This window comes from Podarcis pityusensis, assembly GCF_964106645.2.
Source record: "Podarcis pityusensis genome assembly, chromosome: 3".
NCBI classification, from domain to species: domain Eukaryota; kingdom Metazoa; phylum Chordata; class Lepidosauria; order Squamata; family Lacertidae; genus Podarcis; species Podarcis pityusensis.
Window position 1 is genome coordinate 1,566,781 of NC_138026.1, and position 24,665 is coordinate 1,591,445.

The 24,665-nt window shown below is 41.6% G+C and overlaps 1 protein-coding gene across 10 annotated transcripts in view; it reads right to left on the reverse strand.

The window, feature by feature from the left end:
* Positions 1 to 24,665, reverse strand: part of RUNX2 (RUNX family transcription factor 2) — a gene marked incomplete at its 5' end in the record, with an annotated part of 232,070 nt that overhangs the window by 57,862 nt on the left and 149,543 nt on the right. For 6 of the 10 annotated variants that reach the window (XM_080997411.1, XM_080997409.1, XM_080997407.1 and 3 more), the window contains one exon: positions 14,420 to 14,581. The exons of the other annotated variants lie outside the window; for them this stretch is intronic. In XM_080997411.1, the coding sequence (XP_080853537.1) occupies positions 14,420 to 14,581 (162 nt within the window). The remainder of the gene's footprint in view (positions 1 to 14,419; positions 14,582 to 24,665) is intronic. 10 annotated transcript variants of the gene reach the window in all.

Below are 24,665 nucleotides of genomic sequence, written 5' to 3' on the forward strand. Positions count from 1 at the left end.
TGTCCCGCCTCCTTTGACTTCTAAGCAACTGTAGGTGGTTTGCTGCTGCTTGGTTCTATAACGTCCTGGACATTCTGGTTTGGCCCAGCAAATACTTTAAGGCACTTAACCTTTTAGCAGACAAGAAGTAGGACTTCAACAGGCAAAATGGAAAATATACGTAGTCGTGTCATTAGCTACAGTGCATCTAGGCATAAGAAAATGGGCATCATCCAGTCTGGATCTGAAAATGCAGAGCCTGACCATGACTTGAAACAACTTGTTCTGAAATTGATGTAAGATTCTAGGTTTTTCCTCCTTGTAGCTGGTCCTAATCTCTCCTCTATCCCTTCTGTGGCAAACCCTCTGCTGGGAAGGGACTTTCCCCTTCATCTCTGCCAGAGGCAATACCACCCAGAAACAAAGTTGTTATTTTAAAAGCAAAGCACATTGCTTCCTCATTCATACTATGAAAAGGAAGTAATATTTATTGGGAAATTTAAAGTTAGTGAAAAGATTAATAGTGATCCATTTCCGCTTACATTACTGTTAAATTAATAAGGTAAGCAGAACAAGAATCACAATTTTCTCTTTTCTGTGTCTGTTGAAATTATGCAGTAACTATAGCTCATAGGTAGAGCATATGTTTTGCATGAAGGAGGAGTCTATAAAAGTTAGAAAGCAAAACACGGAGGCAGCATTATAAGGCTTACTGGAGGAAGATATGAAGAAGCTGCTGTTGCAGAAGACACTTAACCACAGTTGCTAAGCCATCAGGATAAGGAATGCTGACCACCCACACCTGGGACTCAGAAGGGAACTGGGGTATATTTGTTTAAGTACTTTTATCCATCTCCACATTATTTTATTTACTCCCCAAGTGTGCTGTCTTTATAGCATAAAACACTGTTGGCTAGCTTTGGTATGGTAAAAAGGTAAAGGACCCCTGGACTGTTAATTCCAGCCGATTTTGACTATGGGGTGCAGTGCTCATCTCCGCTTTCAGGCTGAGGGAGCCAGCATTTGTCCACAGCTAGCTTTCCGGGTCATGTGGCCAGCAGGACTAAACCACTTCTGGTGCAATGGAACACCATGACAGAAGCCCAAGTGCACAGAAATCCCATTTACCTTCCCGCCGCAGCAGTACCTATTTATCTACTCGCACTGGTAAGTTGACAGGAGCTGGGAAAAGCAACAGGAGCTCACCTCGTTGCACGGATTCAAAATGCTGACCTTGCAATCAGCAAGGGGCTTGGTGGTTTCGACCACAGTGTCACCTGCATCCCAGCAGGTATATTTTACTTGGAAGCAACTCATTTGAAATAAATGGGGCTTCCTTTCTACTGAGAAAATACAGTAATTTGCAATGCCCCCCACCTCAGTTTTCCATATCCACCAAGCAGCCAGTACTAGTCTGCATTTAATCACTGAGCTGGTGAGCAATTAGTGAGAAAAAACTGAGGCTGCAATCCAGTGCCCACCTACCTGAGTCTAAGCCTCACTGAACTTAATAGGGGTGGGAGGCTGCAGAAAGCAGTTTGGTCTGCTTTCATTTGTAAAGCCATTTGTTTACTTATTTTTGCCATGTTGGCCCATAATTTTCAGTTGATTCCCAACAGTAATATGCTATGTACAGATTAACTCCTGAGAATAACACACAGAGGTCACCCTTTAAGGAGATCACAAGACAATCTTAAAACTTGCAACCACTATAGCCAAGATTTGTCTTATTTTTTGTTAACGGGATAAGTAAGCCCTCACACCTTTTCTTGATGGTTTATTATACCAGGTTTTGCCCATGTAATAATGATAAAAGTTAATCTTTTGCAGTTTCTCTGACATTCTGAAAAAATGGTACATTATTAATTGGTTGGGTAGGGAGCTGATTCGTTTTAGGTGCACTGTAAGTCTTTAAGACCTAGACACTCAAGAGGAAAGAAAAGCAGGAGGTGGACTCAAAAAACCTAGATAAATGAGGAAGGCAGTTTCCCAGAACTGTGTGTGTTACACCTGTGGGCAAACTCTCACAAAAACAGCCTAATGAGGAGTTGCCATGAATGTTGAAAATCATTTGAAAAAGCAAAAAAACTGGGTGAGAAAATAAAATGGAGTAACCTAGAAAAGGAAAGAGCATGAGACCATGAACAGCAGCACCCCTTTTAGATCGCGAGGGCACGCTGCAATATTTTGTTGCAGTTCCCACTTTTGTGAAATTACTGAGAGTTATTCCAGAGCTGACTGCAGAGCCACGTTTACCCTCAAGCAGTAGCTAAACACTCTGGGACAGGACAGGGGAAGGAGAGAAAAAATATTCCAGCCTCTGAAGTGGTAGGACTTTAAACTTGCATCACCAAACTGTTCATTGCTTATCAGTGTAATACTTCAGGACCAGGAAAAGAAATATAATAGGCATCGGTAATATGATTCCAGACTTCTGATGAGCTTGAACATCCATTTTTATTTTAATCTCAATATGGAGACCACCCCAGAGACCTTAGGTGCATAACATGTTTTTGCTACAAAAAAGTAGTGAAGGATAACCTAATTTTACTAGAACTCAACAACATACGTTATCTTATTGGGTATTCACCACTTATGTCTGTAAATTTATATGGTATTGGAATCAAAATAAAAAAGTGTTTGATTATTTAATTTCTAAAAAAGTAAAGGACCCCTGGACGGTTAAGTCCAGTCAAAGAGGAATATGGGGTTCATCTCGCTTTCAGGCCAAGGGAGCCGGCGTTTGTCCACAGATGGCTTTCCGGGTCATGTGGCCAGCATGACTAAACCGCTTCTGGTGCAACGGGACACCATGACGGAAACCAGAGCACACAGAAATGATGTTTACCTTCCCAACGCAGCAGTACCTGTTTATCTACTTGCACTGGTGTGCTTTCAAACTGCTAGGTTGGCAGGAGCTGGGACAGAGCAACGGGAGCTCATTCCATCATGCGGATTTGAACCTCCGACCTTCTGACAGGCAAGCCCAAGAGGCTCAATGGTTTAGACCACAGCGCCACCTCTCCCTAAGTACATGTACCCTGCCTTGGGCCAGTAAGCGGAGGAAATAGTCCCACCACAGTAAATTTGGCAAGCCCAATTTAATTTCTGTACTGCTTACTATATTAAAGATATTTCTAAGCAGTATACGAAAAAACTGAAGCCACAACAGACAACTTACAGAAATATTACAAAAATACAGTCACATATAGGAATGTTACGCTAAAACAAAGTTACCAATATATATAAATCAAAGCCCATTCATTTTCCTTCCAACACACCTTCCCTCTCAGCCTCCCAGGGTACAAATAAAATCTCAGCTCAGCCACAAAAGTCTCACAGCGAGAAGAGATCCTGGAAAAGGCAGACGCCATCCTTGCCTCTCCCTCTAGACCTGCTTTTTACATATAGGCCCAGGTGGGCGGTCCTTCCCCCGTCTGCATCCCATTCAGCCCCCCTTGTCACTCCCAGCTCCAGGGGCCCCAGGGGGTCCAGAGGATGAGGAGAGGGTCCCCCTCCACTCACAGCACCTTCTTCCCCCTCAGCCCTCTCCTCTTCCTCCTCCTCCTCCTCCAGCTGCTCACAGCTATTGGTCGGGGGGGGGGGGACTTTTATATTTCTACTCTTTAGACTCTGCTGGGGAAAGTACAATTACTTGCAGTGCACTGGCAGTAGGAAATATATTTTAGATCAATTTTGACAGTTCTTTTCTTTTACTTTTTGTTGGGAGATATGAATACTAAGGAAAACATGCAAGAAGTTTCTTGAATAATATTTTTGTCAGAATTACATGAGGATTTAGAAGGCAGTTTAGAAACATATTTTGCCTGTGAACTTATTCCTCAGAGCTGCAGACATCTTGTACTCATGCAAAATGTTAAGAATAACGGGAAGGCTGTCCTGCCCTGAGGACTGGAAGGATACTTCGTTTTATTTTAGAAGAAAACACACACAGTCCTGCCAATTTCTGCCCTGCTTTCCAGTGTTATAAATTGTACTTGTAATATTTGCCAGTGCAATCAAATACTATCCCGTCTCCACAAACTGGAGAATAAACTATTCCTTTAGAATACCATTCAAATAATACACCTCTACTCCCTCCACCCACTTCCCCCCTTTTTTTTTTGGAAAAGAAAGAAACCTCCTTGCTGTTTAAGGGCTTTATTAAAAACTTTTAAGCAAAGGGAAGGAAGATACTCTTTGAAACTGAATCTACTGTAGGACACAAGCCAACACAAAAGGCCACCCACAGCGCATGGGAGCCATGTGACTTCTCTGTCACATCCTGAAGCCATTTCCAGCCTCTGCACGAGTTTGTACTCCCATTTAGAAGGAGCCGGGATATATTGGGAACACACATATGGAAACACTTTCCTAGAATCCGTTTCCATGAAATCCATAAGGAGCCAAGTAGCTTCAGATGTGGTGGTGTGCCTCAGATTAGCCAAAGGGTGGCAGAGGAAAGATAGAAATCCAGCCTCACAGCACTTATTTCAGTTCCATTAAATACACACACGACTTGGGGCTACCAAACTACTGGAGCCATAAATAAATAAATAAATAAATAAATAAATGACTGCTTTTCTGTTCTAAAAAAAGCAGCATGAATATTCAGTATTCTTATCATAAATCAGGGAGAGCCATTAATGTCACAACAGCTGCCTGTGGTGTTTTAATTAGCTCCCCCCTCAGCCACCCCCTCTCAGAGATCTATGGAGAAGGAATATGTGCTGCGTGGGTGTAGGTTAAGAGGCAGGAAAAAACTCTTTATTCCACATGTGTGGCCAGAATCATTTTCCAAATTGCACATAAAAATATTAATTGATGGTCATGTGAAGTTTACATGAACTCCCTTCAGATGGTACACCTTCCTTCAGCCTGTCTGTTGCAGTTGTGACACATTAAAACCAGAGATTGCAAACCGGATAATATCCAGCACACTGCTTTGAGATGGCTAGAAGGCATCTCTCAGTGCCATAGCCTGCTTTAGCCAGGAGACCCCAGGCTCAAACCCAAACCCCCACTTCCTTCCCTCCTTCCTTCCTTCCTTCCTTCCTTCCTTCCTTCCTTCCTTCCTATCAGAAGCAGAGGCATAGCAGGGATTATATTTCCCCCCAAGAGGGACAGTTTCAACAATATTTAAAAAAAAAAACAAACAAGAAAGAGTTAAGTTGCCTCTTCCAACTTCAGATTGCAGTCTTGGGAGAAACAAAAGGCAACCTTGGGGGAAACATCCATGGGGCTGAGCTCTATGTGCCCTATGTCCACTATGAGAGGCGGTGCGCCTCTCTGGATGCCACTTGCGGGAAACTGCAGAAGAAGGGGGTAGAAGAAGGGGGCTACGACCGCGCCCTGCGTCCAGGATTCCCACAAGCATCTGGTTGGCCCCTGTGAGAACAGGGAGCTGGACCAGATGGGCCTTTGTCCTGAAGCAGCAGGTGAAGGAGTCACCTGAGGTCCTAATACGACAGAGTGAATTAGTGAAGACTTCTGTCCCAGTCTTCACCCCATCCATCCATTCGTCCTTCAGTACCTTAATATTCCACTTTTTCTTCTGCATATTATGATGTCTCCCAAATCTCATTCTGTATCAAGGTAAATGAAAGTAAATGCTTTTGGAGACAAGAGCTATGCAGAAGACTGTAAAGCCTAAATAGTAGCTCCTGTTCCTCCAACTGCAGATTTTAACATAAAAGGTGATTTGGGATGGGGAAGGGGGGGAGAGAGGTATCGTCATCCTCAGAGTTCTATACAGAAACAATAAATATACAGCTGGTATTTAGTTGTTATCTCCATCTGCAGTCCACCATCCCAACTTAATTGCACATTTGTTTCTGGTGCAGTGAGTACGTGGTTGTGTGTGGAAACTGTGTTGAATGCATGAGATACAAAACTTATCTTCTTCATGCCCAACATTTATTTTGTGACATTATTATTATTATTATTTACTTAGTTCAAAAGCCTCTTTAGTTCTGTTTGTGTAAATGTCATCTGACATCGGAGGGGCGTTCCCTCCCTCTAGCAGCTACAAATTACCATTCACACAAGTTTTGTACTTCAGACGTTATATAGGAAGCACAAGAAGAGTAGAAGCCTAAATCACTTGCACTTTCTCTGTCTCCATACAGTATTTGCAATGAGCAAAGCCACAGCCGAGCCATTACTGGCAGACATCAGTGGGTCAGTGTCACGTTGAAGGCGCTGAAATAATGCCGCTCAGTGCGATATTGTGCTTGTACAGCAACCCAGGCACTGGCGAGCCATAAAGCCCTACGTTTATGCAATGCAGTTATGAAGCCAGGGGCTAAAATGGACAGAAAATGGGTTGTGTCCGGGAAGGAGCAGAGGAGCAGCCAGGTCAGTCATGGTTTTATCTAATATTGAAGGCATAGCTGTCAACTTTTCCCTTTTCTTGCGAGGAATCCTATTCGGAATAAGGGAATTTGCCTTAAAAAAATGGAAACATTGACAGCTATGATTGAAGGACAGCAGCCAGACAACGCATAGAGAAAATATTTTTTTAAAATGTCAGCCCATGACAATAGCTCTCCCTACATTAGCCAGCCATATTGGCTAGAATTCAATCTAGCACAGCAACCAATCATGGCAAAGCACCGAACATATATAAACTACAGCAGAACTCAATTCACACCCCCAAAAGTGCTGTAACACTCGACTCCCATGCCTACGAACCTATGAGTCTACAAGGACACAGGTGGGAAAGGGGGTATTACTGGGAAACAATGGAGAAATGGCCCTTAGCCCAAAGGAGAATACACTTGCGAAACAAAAAAATACCCAGCAGCCAAAGATAATAAGGGTTCCTATAAACAAAGTACACCTGCCCTTTTCTCCTTATCATGTGTTCCGCTGATGTACCCAGTCCTGACTCTGCTGCACCCCTGGGCTTTGGCATGTCTGCGTTGTGCCTACAGATGTAGACAATTCTCCAGGCAATCAGAAATCCTACAAAAGATTAATTTTCTAAAGAATGCAGCACTCTCTGCATGTTGGCGATCCTGCAGTAGATACAGTTTCAGAGACTATCTTCCTTAGCTTTTAAAAAATGTTTTGATCGAGTTTCTAAGCAGCAAGGAAATTTCTTTATTTTCCACATACAAAAAAAGGAAGTGGATGGAATGGAAACTATATTCCCGTTTGTGGGGATCGGATGGTATTTGATTTCACTAGCAAATACCACAGTATAATTTATAATGCTGGAAACCAGTACAGAAATGGCAATGACTGTTTTTCATGCAATGAAATAAAATAGACTTCTCTTATTTGTTTATTATTTCCATTTATACACAGTTAACTATCAGGAGATCCCAAGCCAAACCCAACACATACCCGATGCTTGAAGAAAATACAATCTGAATAAAAAGGACAAACAGACAAGGAAAGAGAACAAGCATCTCTTCCATATACATCAGAGGAAATACATTTCACATACCAAAAGAATCCTGTGAACTTCCCCCCTTTTCAGTTTGGGCATGCTGCAGAAAAATGACAAATTATCATATGCCTAAAATGTGGAGTAATAAATAAATGAATAAGGGTGCAAGTCTTAAGTCTGCCTGCAGAAGGTGAGATGGCCCTTTAATACCTGATAATTACAATTAACTTTTTATTAGGTTTAATCCCGATCTGAGTTTTATTTGACTAAAGAACTCTAGCTGAAAAAGAGAGCTTCTCAGTTCTACTTTATTACTTTTTTATTTCATTACTTTATCAGACTTTTTAAATACAGTGGTACCTTGGTTCTCAAACTTAATCCATTCTGGAAGTCCATTCCAAAACCAAAGCGTTCCAAAACCAAGGCATACTTTCCCATAGCAAGTAATGCAAAATGGATTAATCCATTCCAGACTTTTAAAAACAACCCCCAAAACAGCAATTTAACATGAATTTTCCTATCTAACAAGACCATTGATACATAAAATCAAAGCAATAAACAATGTACTGCAGTCACACAATTAGCCAGTAGCTGAACTGGGTTCCACACAGTCACACGCCAAAAAGAGAGAGCCACAAAAACGCAAAATAAACAGCTAAAACAGACAGACCTCAGTGTAACACTCCAAACGAAAGCGTGGCACTCAAATTGGAAAATATCACTCAAAATGGAGCATGTTCGATTTTCAAAAAAAGTTCGCAAACCAGAACACTTACTTCCGGGTTTGCAGTGTTTGGGTTCCACGTTGTTTGTGAACCAAGGCATTTGAGAACCAAGGTACCACTGTATATAAAAAGGCTTCTCAAATATTCTGTCCACTTTACTGTTCCTCCTAGATACAAAAATGGAACATATCTACCGTGTTCAGAGCTCCAACATTGTAGCCTCCCATGTTGAACAACCGGTTGAATTTAGTTTTTGAAACTAGAGTGGTATGATGCGTTCCTTTTCGATGTCTGGAATAAGACATTTTGTTGTCCCCCATTAAGAATTAGCATATTGTTTACACAAAAGCCAAAAAGGCCAGTTAGAAATAAATCATTACAAAAGCAGTTCAGGCTGCAAGGCATTATTCCAGTTTAAGTTAATATAATTTTAATGAGCACTTCAGAAAAGGGATATGGTGCTTATGGAAAATGTCCCTAATTAATATCAGACCTTAAATTAGGAATAACAAAAAAGGCAGTATCATTTGGTCTCAAGCTGGAACTCAAGTATATTTTGGCATCATTACTAACTGTTAGCAGCAAGTTCTGAAAACAGATGCAAATCCTGATATGTGCCCTAAATATAAAACACATTGCACAAAAAAGCTCAGATAAAACATATATCTGTGCACTCACACATTGATTATAGTGTGCTATTTCCTGTACTAGCAACAAATATATTCCATTTAAGAAACTTTCAGCAGTTTATTTTCTTCCGCTAATAGTTTTTAAACGTAAACTGCTAAGAGCATATGAGTTCTCTCGTCTTTTTCTGTCACAGATTTTTTCTGGTTCCCCCCCTCTTTGTCGAAAGTATTTTTTACAGATGGAAGTGATTGTAGCATAATATTAAAATAGTCATCGTCAACAACAACAACATATTCATGTTGTCTATTTTGGGGCTTGAATCTGGTTGTTAGAATGAGGCTAAATCTATCCAAAAACCATGACCACAATTACTGAGGCTAGAGAGCAATCTTAGAATCATAGAATTGTAGAACTGGAAGGAATCCTGGGGGTCATCTAGTCCAACCCCCTGCAATGCAGGAATCTCAGCTAAAGCATCCATGAGAGATGGCCATCCAAATGGAAAGCAAGTGGAAACATGTCCAGAGCCATTCTTGGCCACACTTACTTTTCCTCCACTCCTTCCAGGCATAGTTCACAATTTAAAACTCCATGTTCAAGTGCCCTTTTTTATCTTGGGAGCTTTCCCCATGAAAACCTGCTCTTTAAAGCTCAACTGGAGCAAACATCATTCTGCGGGAAACCCAAATTGACATTTGAGCACTAAAGAGTGGGGGGGGGGGAGTTCCGGGGGTGTGTGGATCCTGGTCACAGAGCTTTTAAACACAGACTTGTGCCTGGAAAGAGCAGAGCAAAAATTAAGTGTGGATAAGCCCCCTTTTTATAAACTGTTTATGTATAAACTGCTCATTTTAAATATACATTCTAACCTGCCAAATGATATGATTCAAACAGCAATCTGATAAAATCCTGCTGACTAGTCCCGCTGGTTTTCAACAAGTTCCTTCCTATCATATTAACACTATTTTTACTTTCCAAAGTGCTTTATCGTCTTCATTGCATTTGCTTTCACAGCCATCCTGTATTGATTTGCCAGTCCACTAAATTACAATGCATGATGTCATGAGAGATAAAAAAAACCAGGGAAGCCTATTTTCTTTTTGAAAAGTGTATTGTGTAATCATAACATAAATATGGTTGAAAATCCCCAGATAAAAGGTCAATTGAAATATTAACAAAAATCCTTGAAGTTTGGTAAGTTAATGTTAAAACGTGACAAGCTCAGGTGTATTCTCATCACCTATCTTTTTTATTAAAAAAACTCTTCAAACATATACAGTTTAACACTGGTTTTTATTGGTCCAAAATAGGAAGGATTAAACAACAATTAAAATTCAGTCACATTTAAGCTGTGACCAACTTGTACATTACTGACTACTAAGGGCAAACTTTGGGTGACATTCTGGCTCCACTGAAATCAACTCCAGAACTTTTCTTTATTTCACTGGGGCCAAAATTCTCCCCTTTACTTTAGTTTTTACTGGACTGGATTCCATTAGCTTTCCTATACATCCTCCCTGACAAATGTACAAGGACTCTAATTGTTCACATGCATCTGTAAGTTCATAGTTTGTTCACATCCGAGCACACAAACACCATAACATTTTTCCAAACTATATATACACACACTGTGGTTGCCAGATGTATCATTTTAAAGATTCTTGCTTTAATCTGGAGCGTCACAGTTCAACAAAATAAAATTGATCTATCTTATGTTGCAACACTATGGCTTTCCAGGTTACTATAGCTCTGAATGAACCTTTTAGTTTTAACGAAACCAGCAGCACATTGTTTTCTGTTATGCACACACAGTGCTATTTTTCTAGAAAAAGAGGTGCTCACCATGAGCCCCCCTCTGGTTCTCTTAGAATGGCAATGGCGCCCACCTGAGAGGGACCATGCTAACAGAAGCAACGTAGGCCAGGATTGTGCAAGAGCCTGCATATAAGAGAGTTTCTTTTCCCTTCCCACTATAGCTCTGAAGTGCTTCTACTGATGGAAAATGACAGGGAGAGAATGAAGGACAGGGATCAAGCAAATAACACAAGCTACTGGATGAGTAGGTAGAGAAGGCTAGTTCAACAATTGGGACTGAATATGAAGTTGCTGAGCACCAAGGCAGGTGGCCAACACAGTGGCAGAATGAGACCCCAAGAAGAGCTGCTTCACACATTGGAAGCTTCTTGGCATGTCCCCAGGCATCTGAAGTGAAAGAGGATGCATGGGAGCTGTGGTGGGAGGGTATCATGATATTTAATAGGGAGAATAGCCCAAGCTCTTATTTTATTTGAAACAAATTTAAAAACAGCAACCCAATATTGTTATAAATATACCTAAGTTTCCCAATAAATATTGTAATCACTATCAGGAATAGGAGTACAGTGGTGCCCCGCAAGACGAATGCCTCGCAAGACGGAAAACCCGCTAGACGAAAGGGTTTTCCGTTTTTGAGTTGCTTCGCAGGACGAATTTCCCTATGGGCTTGCTTCGCAAGACGAAAATGTCTTGCGAGTCTTGAGATTTTTTTTTCGCTTTCCCCCCCCTTTATCTAATCCGCTAAGCCTTTAATAGCCTTTAATAGCCTTTTAGCAGCTAATCCGCTAAGCCTTTAAGCCTTTAATAGCCGCTAAACCGCTAATAGCGCTAATCCGTTAAGCCGCTAATAGGGTTGCTTCGCAAGACGAAAAAACCGCTAGACGAAGACTCTCGCGGAACGGATTAATTTCGTCTTGCGAGGCACCACTGTAAATCTGAACAAGTCTTAGAGCCTCTTCTAACACTGCCATAGTGGAACAGGATTTACCAGTCCTGGTGCTTTCCCCTCGCCACAGTGTTAATGTCAGAAGTTGACATTAGCAGTCAGGCGCAACGGGTTCCATCCCACATTGGGGCTGCCCAGTGAGCATGTGTGACGTCATGCCTGTTGCACATGTGACATCACCTGGGGGCGCAGCATGTGATGTGTCATACATGTGGTGTGCTGAGTCGCCCGGCTGGGCACCAACAGTGAACGTTTAGTGGTGCTTTGGTGCCCCAGAGCCCCCAGAGATGGCGCCAATGTTAGCAGTACAAACTACAAATGACACAAGTGTTTCCATAGTAAGTTAATACATGTGAAAACCTACCTGTGCAACATCTGAATGGCTGCTTCTTCCTGGCCTTGTTCCTTATTTATATTGGTTGCTTTCTCTCTGCTCTCCTTTTGATCCCCAGTGGCCAACAATATTCTTATTAAACTTTGTGGGGGGTTTTCTCATCTCTATGCTTTCTTTCTTATGGCTTCTTATATGTGGAAATTCCTATTTTTAAAATATTAAGCTGGCCTCGTCTTTGTTCCACTTTAAGAAATTACCAGAATGCCATCTTTCTTCTTGCACTTCATTTATAGTTCCCTCTTTTCCTCCAGCTTCTCTCTCATTTTGTCTCCTGATTTTGCATCCCCTCTTGCATATTAGGCACTTTTAAATAATAAATGCTGGCAGTAAAAAAAGATGGAAGTGGGGCCAAATACTATGCTTTCCTCACCCGTCCGCCACCCCCACCCCTTTGTGAACTCTGTTTATCTACTCTGGAATTTGTATCATTTCAGATTTTACAAATACCTGTTCTCTATTTTTAAAAAGTCAATCCTGACTTGCTTTTGGTGTAGTTCTGTGATGCTCCCTGCTCCATGAAACTCACAGCCCTGCTTCGCGAGCTCCACATTCATCCCCCCCCCTTCTTTTGGAAAGGGGGAAAATATATGGTGAAGAGACCCACACAGAAGAATCAACGTTCCCCCCGAAAGGTATGGGTCGGACAAGGGAGAGAGCTGGCTTGCTTCTGGCTTGCTTCTGGCTTGCTCTGCTTTGATGGGAGGACTTCTAAGCACTCTGGCTCTTCCGCATGTTAGGCACTCGGGTCTGAATGCATCCTGACAAGCCAGGGCTGCAGGGCAAGAAGCTCCCACAGCTGCTGCGGCCCCAGCCAAGCCGTACCCCGCAGGTATTGCCAGTGGCAATGCTGCAAAAATAACTGATTTGACAGCCCAACCCGATACAGGCTACCAGGAGACATGAACTAAATGAATACGGTTGAAAGCTAAAACCAAGCATTTGGGGTTCAGTTCAAACAAAAACAAGTTTCACAATTAGAAGACAGAAATGGCTGGCTGGTGTTTCCAGAAGTCATGAATTCAAATCTGTCTAATTTGGACATGTATCCTAATGTTTGATGGAACACTAAATAGCTAAGATGAAAAAGGATGGGCTGTTTTTTGCATGGGGGGGATTATCCACCCCTAAGATAAAAGAAATGAAAGAAACCAAGCTAATCAAATTGTATAGGTATCTTGGCTGGCGTTCAGCCTGTCAGAGATTCAGTGAAGTGAAGTTAACATTTTTTTATAGCATTGAGCTATTTAGAGAAGGGAAAAACAAGCTAGGTGTTCACTTAGCTGGCTGGGAGTCAAACAGGTGTATGAGACGAGAGTGTGGGAGACAATCACTGAGCCTTGCAAACTTGATGTAGGGGTAAGGACAGTCTACATTCTGCACACCTTAATAATGAATCATAGTGTTCCCCTTATGTTACACATAGTTCAGGCAGATGGGCTACAACTCTGTTTCCACAACTGTCTCTTTAGAGCTTCAGGGTAGCAGGTAGCAGGATCGCCACCCTTTGTTTAGGTTCACCACATATGATAAAATACAGTAGATGACGATATGCCATGGTATGTTGCATTACAATACAGCATGAAGACTGTTTTACCTAGAGATGGATCACAGAGTGCATAAACAACTACTACTACTACTACTACTCATAATAATAATAATAATAGCACTCCACCCCAGTCACTCTGGGCGGCTTCCAACATAATAAATGCACAGCAAAACACGCAGCACTAAAAACTTCCTGATGCAGGGCTGCCTTCAGATGTCTTTGTAAAGTTGTATAGTTGTATATCTCCTTGACATCTGATGGGAGGGCTTTCCACAGGGTGGACACCACCACCGAGAAGGCCCTCTGCCTCGTTGCCTGTAAATTCACTCCCCGCAGGTCAATTGTATTTACATTGCAATTCGATACTGACTTACCTGGGAGTAAGCCCCGCTGAACTCAATGTAATTTACTTCTCAGGAAGCATGTGTTGTGTATTTCCACAAATGTTTTGCTTCCTTTTTCATGAGACAATTTGTCTAATCCATTCTATAACTGCATTCTATCCCTAAATAATGCAGGTGCTGATATGGATCTGAAGTACACAATGACTAAGCTAAGCAGCTTTCTCAAACTATTGCCTTTAGAGGAATGAATGTGAGCCTTGTACCAAGCTATTTCAGTTATGGAGACTTTTGGCTGTAATGAACGAATTAATTTATGGGAGTGAAGCAAGGCTTTCATCAAAAAGAAAGAAAACGTAAAGCTGTTTACGTAACCCACACAGAGCAAAGAAACCCCAGCTGAATACAGTGTGAAGCAGAGCCATGAGATATTGCGCCTTCAAGGGATCATCAGACATTCAAACCACAAGGCCAAAGGAAGACAGGTTGTTTATTTTAATGGGGGGAACTCATACAGCAACCCCAACAGCTTTTGCTAACCTACAAATGAGAGCAAAAACACTGCAATAGGTATGTCCCTTTTAAGCAGCCTTAGCCTTCCCTGCTTCTACCTGAGATAACTGGTGGAGTTCAAACATGGTCTTTACCTGAGAGCCGCCTGGGCACATCGGTGATGGCTGGAAGCCCCGTGCCTCTTGAGGAGGACAGGGGGGTTGTGGAATGAATGGAGGGTGAAGTCATCTGGCTCAAGTAGGAAGGGTAAGACTGGTCATAGGACCATGGAGGGGATGACTGTGCTTGTCTGGGGTCTAAAAACAAAACAAAAGAGAAAATAATTTAAAATGAAAGACTTGTCAAGAGGAGCAGCTGGTGAAATTAGAAAGCCTAAGCACCGTTTTCTCACAAAGAATGAGAATGAGCAAGTAAAAACTCCAAACATTTGGGTTGTGTTTTCCTAATGTCTCCATGGCCTATCTAATGTTGTTTGGAAGTGGCAGAATTAGTGAGTCGTCCAAGGAATGAAAGCAACAGTGGGATCCTATACATGCCTACCCTGAGTACGTCCCCCTGAGTTCAATTAAACATACTCCCAGGTGAGTATGTATACAATTGCGACTGAAGACATTGGAATTGGATTGTCAAAGCAATGGCTCCAGCAGGGGTGCTAACCTCTCCTAGATCAGATCTGGGTGAGAGAATAAGGATGTTCCATAGGGGTGTTCATTTAGCCAAGATTTCCATTAAATATTCATTGAGAAAGGATGTGCAAGGAGATGATGGAAAGTGCAAGTAATTGTGGAGAAAATTGCTGATTACTGGGAAAACTGATGTGAACATCTTCAGGACCACAGAGAAGCTGAGAGAAGAGATTTCAGAGTTATGTTCAGTCACTGTTCCAGAAGTGTTTGATATCTTGAATCTTCTGACAGAGTTTACTTGCAACATGGATACTGTAGATCTCCAAATGGAAGAACACTTTTATCCGAAAGAACTAACTCGTATCTCGACAGAATAATTTATATTAGAAGAACTACAGGTGTGGAGATAAGAGAGGCAGAAGTCTAGGCTTCCTGCTCCCACTTAAGACAACCCTCTGGGAAAAATATCTAACTTCTTGGAAACCTATCTTCAGCCAGGATTCCTGGAGAAAGCTACAATGCAAAATCAAACTAGTAGCAATGTTTTGGAAATGAATGCTCCACCCAAAAGCTGGATCATGTGGCAAAATAAGATAAAAGCAAAAAACATTCTAGATCATGCAAAAGCATACTTTAACTTATATTGCTGCTAATTCAAATTTTGTATGAGAAGCAAGGATGTTTGATGTACAGTGTTTTTTGCTACGTATTGTTATTAATCAAATATTTTCTTTAAGAAATAATATAATAATATGCCCGAACATAAACAGATTTGAAGTTTCTACCACAGCAAATTGTCTTTCCACTAAAAATGTGGCATGCCTCTTCAAGCAGTTTAAGGAACTGTGAAAAATTAAGTAAAACACAAGGCTAAGCAAGTTCTCCATCATGCACATATACAGTATATACACAGACTGCGGGCACTATTACAATTTAACCAGCCACATTTTATTTTGCTCTTCTGCTGCTAGCTGAAAGCTCTGTTAGTATCAGTATTATCTTGAGTTATTTCCTTTGAGGGTGGAAGATGGTGGGGAAGTTATCAACATAATACAAAAGGCCTTCCCGCGTGGCCAGAATTGAGTCTGGGACCTCGTACAAGCAAAGAAGGTGATCTGCCAATGAGCTATACCTTTTCCCACAAAAGTCATTCAGATAAGAAGGTGCCATTAATTCCTTTAGTCATTTCTGGATGTACGCTCCATTACCCATAACTCAGCATAAGGCTGATATATGGTACACCACCCTGGTTTCCACTAAGAACTCCAAAAGGGATTCCCCCTGGCAATACCCACTAAATAAAGGTAAAGGTAAAGGTAAAGGTAAAGGTAAAGGTAAAGGTAAAGGTAAAGGACTCCTGGGCGGTTAAGTCCAGTCAAAAGTGACTGGGGTTGTGGTGCTCATCTCACTTTCAGGCCAAGGGAGGCAGCGTTTGTCCACAGACAGCTTTCCAGGTCATGTGGCCATCATGACTAAACTGCTTCTGGCACAACGTGATACCATGACAAAAACCAGAGCACACGGAAACACCGTTCACCTTCCCGCCGGAGCGGTACCTATTTATCTACTTGCACTGTCACGCTTTCAAACTGCTAGATTGGCAGGAGCAGGGACAGAGCAACTGGAGCTCAACCCGTCGCGGGGATTCGAACCACCGACCTTCTGATTGGCAAGCCCAAGAGGCTCAGTGGTTTAGACCATAGCACCACCCATTAAATGCCCTGCTTTGAACTGAATGATTCTTAATATGTATTTTCTACATAGATATATATTTATCTGGGTTGCAGTGGGTAAGAGAAGGAAGAATACAATGAAGTTGGCAAACAGCTTCTTTTGCAATGTTATCTAGTGATTTACTGATGAAAACAGGATTTCCTCTTCAACATCTATGTTGTTTACTTTATATTGCTTACAAATCAAAAATATATCCTACTTTAAGAGAAATTGCTTTCTGACATCTGTGCCTCTGGAGTCTTATGGGCATAGTAAACACGTATCAGTCTAGATACTCATACTTTCTATTCTTTGTAAAGCAGCAAACCAATTCTGGCTTAACTGTATCTTTGAACAGAGGTTTCCAGGCTCTGTTTTGTAAAATAGTAATATGATACCTAGATGGCAGAAGAAACAAACCCTTGTCAGGAAATTCATCTAATTATAACAAAATCCTCTTTCTCCCCTTCTGTATAGAAAAACCTTGATGTTTCTGCCATTGCCCCCTGCCCCCGTCCCCCTGTTAAGACATGATTTGTTTGAAGAGATGTCTGGAACTCTGATACTTCCCAAAGCAAAAAATAACTGTATATCAGATATATGAAGGAGGCAGGGAAGCCTTTCATTTTAATTTTGTTAGGATTTAATTTACAGTAGAGCTATCTCATATAAATGCTTGACCAAGAAAAAACACCACTCCAAAGTCAAACGGGTGCTTTCTAAATGCAGTGAACTTCTTCAAGCGTGTAGGGACTGGCATTATATTTACTCTTAACTGCATGTTATTTTACAGCACAACAATAACACAACAAACTATCTAGAGAAATGTAAATAATTTTACATTATTTTTTAACAGATGTTCCTCTGATTTGGCAGAAAATTATTCTGGGCAACGAAAGCAAGCTGACAAATTAGCAATGGGCCGCAACAAGCATTTAAAGGGATTTTAGGGACCCACAAGACACTGAGGTCCAAACTGTGTATTCTCATTATGACTTCAAGCCAAATAAAGACCATATAGGAATCTAAATTGCACCACAGTTTATTTTACTTAAATTGGGAATGCTTAAATGCATTGCTGTGCATTTAATTCTGGAATGTTCCCCAGTAACTCTCGTGGGATTGGTTAACTCTGGTCACTAGGGAGGGATCTTACTACATTTTCCACTTTGTTTTCTGTGTGAGTGACTAGACTGTGTTGGCTGCATGTCCATGAACACTAAAGAAGAGACAGTGTTAGATAACTCTCTCTCTCTTTCAATGCAACACTGGAGTGCTGATGTTTCTGTGTGAATGCATGTGGCAGAAAGAGGTACAGAAGTTGATGTTCTCCCAAAGAACCAGGAAGGAGAAGCCCCCCCCCCCCCCCGTACTCAAGTGTACGCAGTACTGGCCCCTCTTTTGGTTGTTGTCAAAAAGTGTGGCACTCACTGCAACCACTTCACGGTGAGAACGGACACCTATTTTTCTAGGGGGGGGGGGACCTTTTGCTCTCTGAAGGCTGGGGCATGTGCACTGGGAGCAGGCACAAGTTTATTCATGGAGAATGAGTGTGAATGAGAGAATGACAAAGTGGAGCCGACCTCACCTCAAGCAACATGTCAGCCCAGTGTGTGCATCAGCCTTGCAATGTGTCCAGGAACAACCCTCAGCAACAGAGACGTAGCTTCTGTGCAATAACCTGTCCCCTGGCGGCTGCAGTCATGGCAGTTAACAGACAGCCATCATAGCCCTTCTGACAACAGATGGATGCTACCGTCTCCTGACTGGTACCTTGCTGCACATTTGATTCTTCACAGACAAGGGAAATATCTGATGATTTCCAGTTTAAGGCTTCAGATAGTGGACTTCTTCATTCATTCTTCATTGGGACATCCAGCATAAATTATGGGTCAAATCTGTTTTCAGTATGATATGTGTCATCTGTGCACCAGGAATGGATTGGGGGGGCAGCAAAAGGGGGCATGTGCTCCATGTGACAGGTTACTGCGGGGGGGGGGGGGAGAGCAAAATTTCCAACTAGCTGGGAGGCAGTAAGAAGATTTCCCCAATGGAATAGCTCATTCCAAGGGCAGGGAGCTGCTTCTCCTCATCCTCCCAACCTGCACCAGAGGGAGGTCAATGGTTGTTCTTGCTCAGCAACTGTGATGCAGGAATGGCAGGTCTGAGCAGGGCAAACATGCCAAAGGGAGGTGGAGGTGGAACTAAACTGGCTTAGACTTTGTGGTGATTCTGCTTTGATTTGTTATTGTTCATTATTACATTTTTTCCTACTACACTACTGTTAGTATACACCTGTTTATCTACCTTCCATACTTATTATTTATTTCAGATTTTCAAACATACAAAGTGCTTCACATGCCGTATCTAGCTGCAGTCCTTACAACAACCCTGTTAGGCAGGAATGAGGAACCTCTGAGCCACCAGCTCCAGCACCCCTGACTATTGGCTGTGATGGCTGGGGCTGTGAGGGGAGTGCAAGACTCATAGGTTCCCTAGCCCTGTTGTAAGGCAAGTCAGTATTATTACACACACACACACACACACACACACACACACACATAGTGCAGGTTGGTGCTTGTGTTGAGGACTGAAGCTGACAGAGAGCATCTTGCCTAAGGCCTCTGAATGGCAGATCCAAAATGTGAACTGTGGACGTCTTGATTTATAGCATGGTCTCTTATTTGCACAAAAATTCCTACCCCTGACCACTTCTGACCTCCTGCAATGGAGTGTTCATCCCCACCCTATTTTTTTAAAGTCATAAAGAAAAATCAGCACCACCCTATTCAGCTATTTTGTTAAATCTTCATTTTTAATTGCTTTGTATTCTTTAGAATCTGTGCTCTCTCCCATCTGGAGCACACATTTATTTAAAAATTTTAAATATGTGCGTGAATAGCAAACAAGACTCTTTCCCCTATCCCTCAAACCTTTGTTGCGGGGCATGGGAACTTGTGGCCCTCTGAATGATCTGGGAGCCGTGTGTTCCCTACAGATTAATTCTAGGGCATAAATATGGTACTGGGTTGTGCCTGAAGAATGGAAGTGTTGCCATATGGCAACACTGAAGATGGGACACACCTGTTTGTGACTGTGTGGCCAGGCCCCTGATGATGTATAGATGTTAAGGTTCAATATAGCCGTTTAGAATTGAACCAAACAGAACCACTCAAGGTTTATAGATAGACTGAGAGATCCATGTAACTTACGTCTCTAGATATCTGCCAATTAACTGATATAAATGTCCTGTGTGAAGTGGTTCTAAAAGAATAGAATTGTACAGCAAGTTTTGCAGGCATTGCATTTTGCATGCATGTCTACTTCGCTTGGATGTCTACTTTGCCAAAGCCATGCATTTATTTAGCTGTGTAATATAAAGAGAGTAATGGCCACTGGGGAATTGCTCAGGTGGCTTTCCCCTGTCCTTATTCTCTTGCTATTTCAAGTGGTGTGTCTGTGAGACCCAGTCGCGTGTGGGTCTCTGTGGGCCAGAAGCTCCAAGCTCACTCACAAATCATCATGAGTTCTGACAAGCACAGCATGCTTTCCCACTTGTTAAAGGCAAAGAAAACGCAAGAACCCCCAGAGCTGTTTAATCGGAAGGAGACTGGTTTTGTCCAGAGGAATGCTCAGTGCCGACATGGGAGGAGGGCAAAGCACCTACAGATGCTAGAGGAGCAAGAAAATAGCCTGCGACTCACCCAGCCTTCCTCTGCCCTATATAGCAGATAGTCAAAAGCAGACTAACCAGTGCAGAAAACTATTAGTTTCTGAACATAAAAACAGGGCCATTAAAATATTTGGGGGTGATTACTAACAGCAGCCCTCCTTCTGTAAACATTTCTACTCCCCCTGCATGAGATAGACAAAAACTGCTACCTTCATAGCATAGGGAGGCATGTTGCTCACTTCATTGCTTAACTTCATGCATAGCTTGGCTGCAACAAGTAAATAAAGGGGTGAAGCCTTAAATAATATGCAAACTGCAAATTCCCTACCATGTAGGTTCTATTAGAACAGGAAATGTCAAAGATTGCTTATTCATTTCTTCCATGAGTTTACTGTTAGGCTTGCAAGTTAGGTGACCCTTGCCTTCACTGTTTTATTCAAAGAGGCTCAATCAACATGCAGGCAGGGTGGGAGTGACGGCTGTTGCACAAAAGTCACACTCTCTTTAGTGTTTCACATAAGCAGACACAAATTCAAGTTGCACTCATAATAGTCTTTCTAGTGTCCCTTCAACTAATTTTTAAACCGCTTGTTGCCTCTCTGCCTACCTGCAGCACTTTCACAGGTGTGGTCAAGCTGCTGAGATGTCATGAAATGGCCACCAACATACCAACTTTTGAGAGGTGACACAATGCGGAATATTTCGAAACAGCAGTTTCCATGAGGAAAAGTGTGAGTGCAAATTTACAAATATTTTCTAGATAATTTAAATAGAAATGCAATGCATCTCATCATAGCTGGGAAAGCACCAGCTGACTGGTATCCCTGTTCAATCTGCTAACCAAGCACTGCTAACTGTTGATGGGCAACTTGAGGGCTCCTGATCTCCCTTTTTATAGTTGTTTGTCTTTAAACCAGACTTGGACCAGACATTCCTCAAGCAGAGCACGCCTCTGAGAGCCCTTTAAAACAGAGGACAGTCCTCTGTGAAGTAAAAACAGACACCTGACCACTCTGTCACACACGTCCATCCAAAGGCACAAAGGAGACAGGTGAGCAGGTAAGAAAGACGAGATGTCCCAGGGGAATCTGTGCAGAGTTGATGAAAGAAAGAGGACAGAGGACAGAGTATGTTGTGTACTTTGAACCAGCAACTGGAAGAATGATTATATATAGAATCATAGAGTTGGAAGGGACCCCAATCTAGTCCACCCTCTGCAATGCAGGAATCTCAGCTAAAGCATCCCTGACAGATGGTCATCCAACCTCTCCTTAAAAATCTCCAAGGAAGGAGAAAGCCTCCCAAGGGAGACCATGTAGAGGAATAAACATGCACGTACTAAAAACACCAAGATCAATACAAAATACACTCTAATTAAAGTACATAAATATATATATACAGTGGTACCTCAGTTTACGAACTTAATCCGTTCCGGAAGTCTGTTCTTAAAGCGAAACCGAATGATTGGAAGACTCGTTTTGTTAGAAGTCTTTTTTATTTAAGTGTTTAATTAAGTATTAATTAGGAAGATTAATTTTTTATGTATGTAAATTTGCTTTTTCTTCTTTCTTTTTTCTGTATTTTCTGTATTTTCTTCTCTTCTTTTTTCTTAATTGTTTTTCTTTAATTTTCTTTTTGTAGTATGAGATTGTAAATTCTTTGTATAAGTGTGTAATTTAAATTAATAAAGATTATTAAAAAAATAAAAAATAAACCGAACCGTTCTTAAACCGAGGCACGCTTTCCCAAGGAGGCCTCCCGCCACCGGTGCCTTCCACCATCCGGCTTCCGTTCGTAGACCGAGGTAAAGTTCGCAAACCGGGACACTCCTTCCGGTTTTGCGGAGTTATTATACTGAATAGTTTGTAAATAGGGATGTTCTTAAACCGAGGTACCACTGTATATACAACAAAAGAACCCCATTAAAATATTAAAAAGTAAACATCCATTATTAAAATAGGTGATAAAATTTCATTAGATAAGCACAGCAATTAAAGCAGTAATTAGAGTCAAGAGGTCAAGGGAATGCCTGTGTAAACAGGTGCATCTTCAAATAATAGATTAAGAGTGTTTGTCTGACATTGAAGCAAAATCAGGGTAGGTGCCAGTCAAGTCTCCATGAGGAGTTAACCATACTTGGGGCATGATTACAGTTGTGTTGCTCTTTACAACCGACTTGCTTTCTCCCACAAAGATCAGCAGAGGCGTGTGACACAAAGCAAGTTGACAAGCAGAGTGCAAGCTTACCCCAACCCTTGCTGCCTCCCTTTGCTTTCTCCCGTGTACCTTTTCTCTCCCTGAACCTCACCGGCAAAACCATGAGCATGTGAACAGGAACCATTTGAAAATCTAACAAGTGGTTATAGCAGTATGCAAAGCCAGGTTGACAGGCCAAGAGAGGGGTGGCTAATTTGTGGCCCTCCAGATGCTGCTGAACTTCCTCTCAGCCAAAGCCAGTTTGGCCAAGAGCAGCAATGATGGGCATTGAAGCCCAACAACATCTGCAGAGCAATAGGTTAGTTGCCCCAGGGCTAAAAGCAAGGGTCCTTACTGATCCGCCATATGGACTGCTCTCATGCATAATGAAAACTATAGAATCAATATTTTCCAAGCTTGTGAAAAGAAATAATTGACTGCTAGCCTTAAGAACAATGGGAACATTTTTAGTGACAAGCCACCAGAACCCTTGTTCCCAAAGGGTGACAACGGACAGTTGCCAACAACCCAAGACTGTCATGTATTTGCATTTAAAAAGAGCACTTTGAAGCTCCCTTTGTTTCTCTACTCCAGAGAGACGACAGTCTTGAGAATGTACTTTATTCCTCTCCTCCGGACAGTCTGCTTATAGATCCAAACATCTATAAGCAACTGCTCTGTATAACACTGCAACATAGCTACTGACTACAATACTCTGTGCAAACGGTTGAAACCCACAAAAATCTAAGAAGAAAGTTCTGGAGAGCATGAGGAAAGTGGTGGGACTTCAAATCCGCCCAGTGCCGTGACACCCAGGGAAGTGTCTGAGGCCTGTCAGTTACAGGGTCAGAGAGAAAAGGCAACTACAGGAGTCTATAAAACACTCTACAGATTCCCATGAAACACAATGTTGGCTAGACAGCATTAATATAGTATGTTAATATTCTCCAAACCGTGGCGTTTCATAGGGATGGTGGAGTAGCAAACACACCAGTATAAAATTTCACAGTTGCATAGAGTACTCCAGTGACAGGTGGACAGATGGCAACACCTAAGCTCATAAATAGACAAATATTAATTTCCCTCATTTTCTTCAGAATGTATATTCAAACCTTCTTACAACAATAAAATATACATACTGCACAATAAAACCCATTAAACAACCATCACAAAATACCAACATCGTCAAAACAAAACAATCTAAATACCAAAAAGAAAAGCCCAGCAACTCATAAAAACCTCTTTAGCTCCAGCCAACATGACCAACAGCCCCTCAAGTCTCAGTGTGTTAATGCATTGTCATATGTGGTGAGATTGTAATGTAATTTAAAATTTTTGGGAAATGATATACAACGAATTGAAGAAAATATTCCATTTAACATTTGTTAAAAAACCTGAAGCATTTTTGTTAGGAATTGTAGGGAAAGATCTGCCAAAAAAGGTGAAAACCATCTTCATATATGCGACAACGGCCGCGAGAGTTCTAATAGCACAAGGATGGAAGACGGAAGAAACCCCAACTAATGAATCATGGCAAGAAAAATTGATGGACTATGCAGAACTGGCAAAACTGACATATAAGCTACGGGACAAAGATAACTGTGACTTTAAAGATGAATGGGAACCCTTTACGAAGTATTTGAAGATGCAACAAAGCGAACTGGACTCCTTGGCTGGCTTTGATTAAACATTCACAAACTTTTTATTGATAATAATCAGCTAAATAGTTTGAGGATCTATACAACTTTGTAACATGCAGAAAACAGCATTCTCAGAGAAACCAAGGACTGGAACTGAGGGGGGCTGGGGGGGTTGTGGGGGAGGGTAGGGGGAGGGAGGAAAAATGGGGGGGAAATAAGGATGATATGTTTTAGGATAATATGTTTTGTTTTAATTTTGAGTAAAAAAAAAAATTTAAAAAACCACAACAATAAAATATACATACTGTACAATAAAACCCATTAAACAACCATCACAAAATACTAACATCTTCAAAACAAAACAATCTAAATACCAACAAGAAAAGCCCAGTGACTCATAAAAACCTCTTTAGCTCCAGCCAACATGACCAACAGCCCCTCAAGTCTCAGTGTGTTAATACAAATTAGAATATATGAATTAAACACACCAAGGTCTTTGGAAATAACATTTCTCCCATTTGTTAATTTCCCC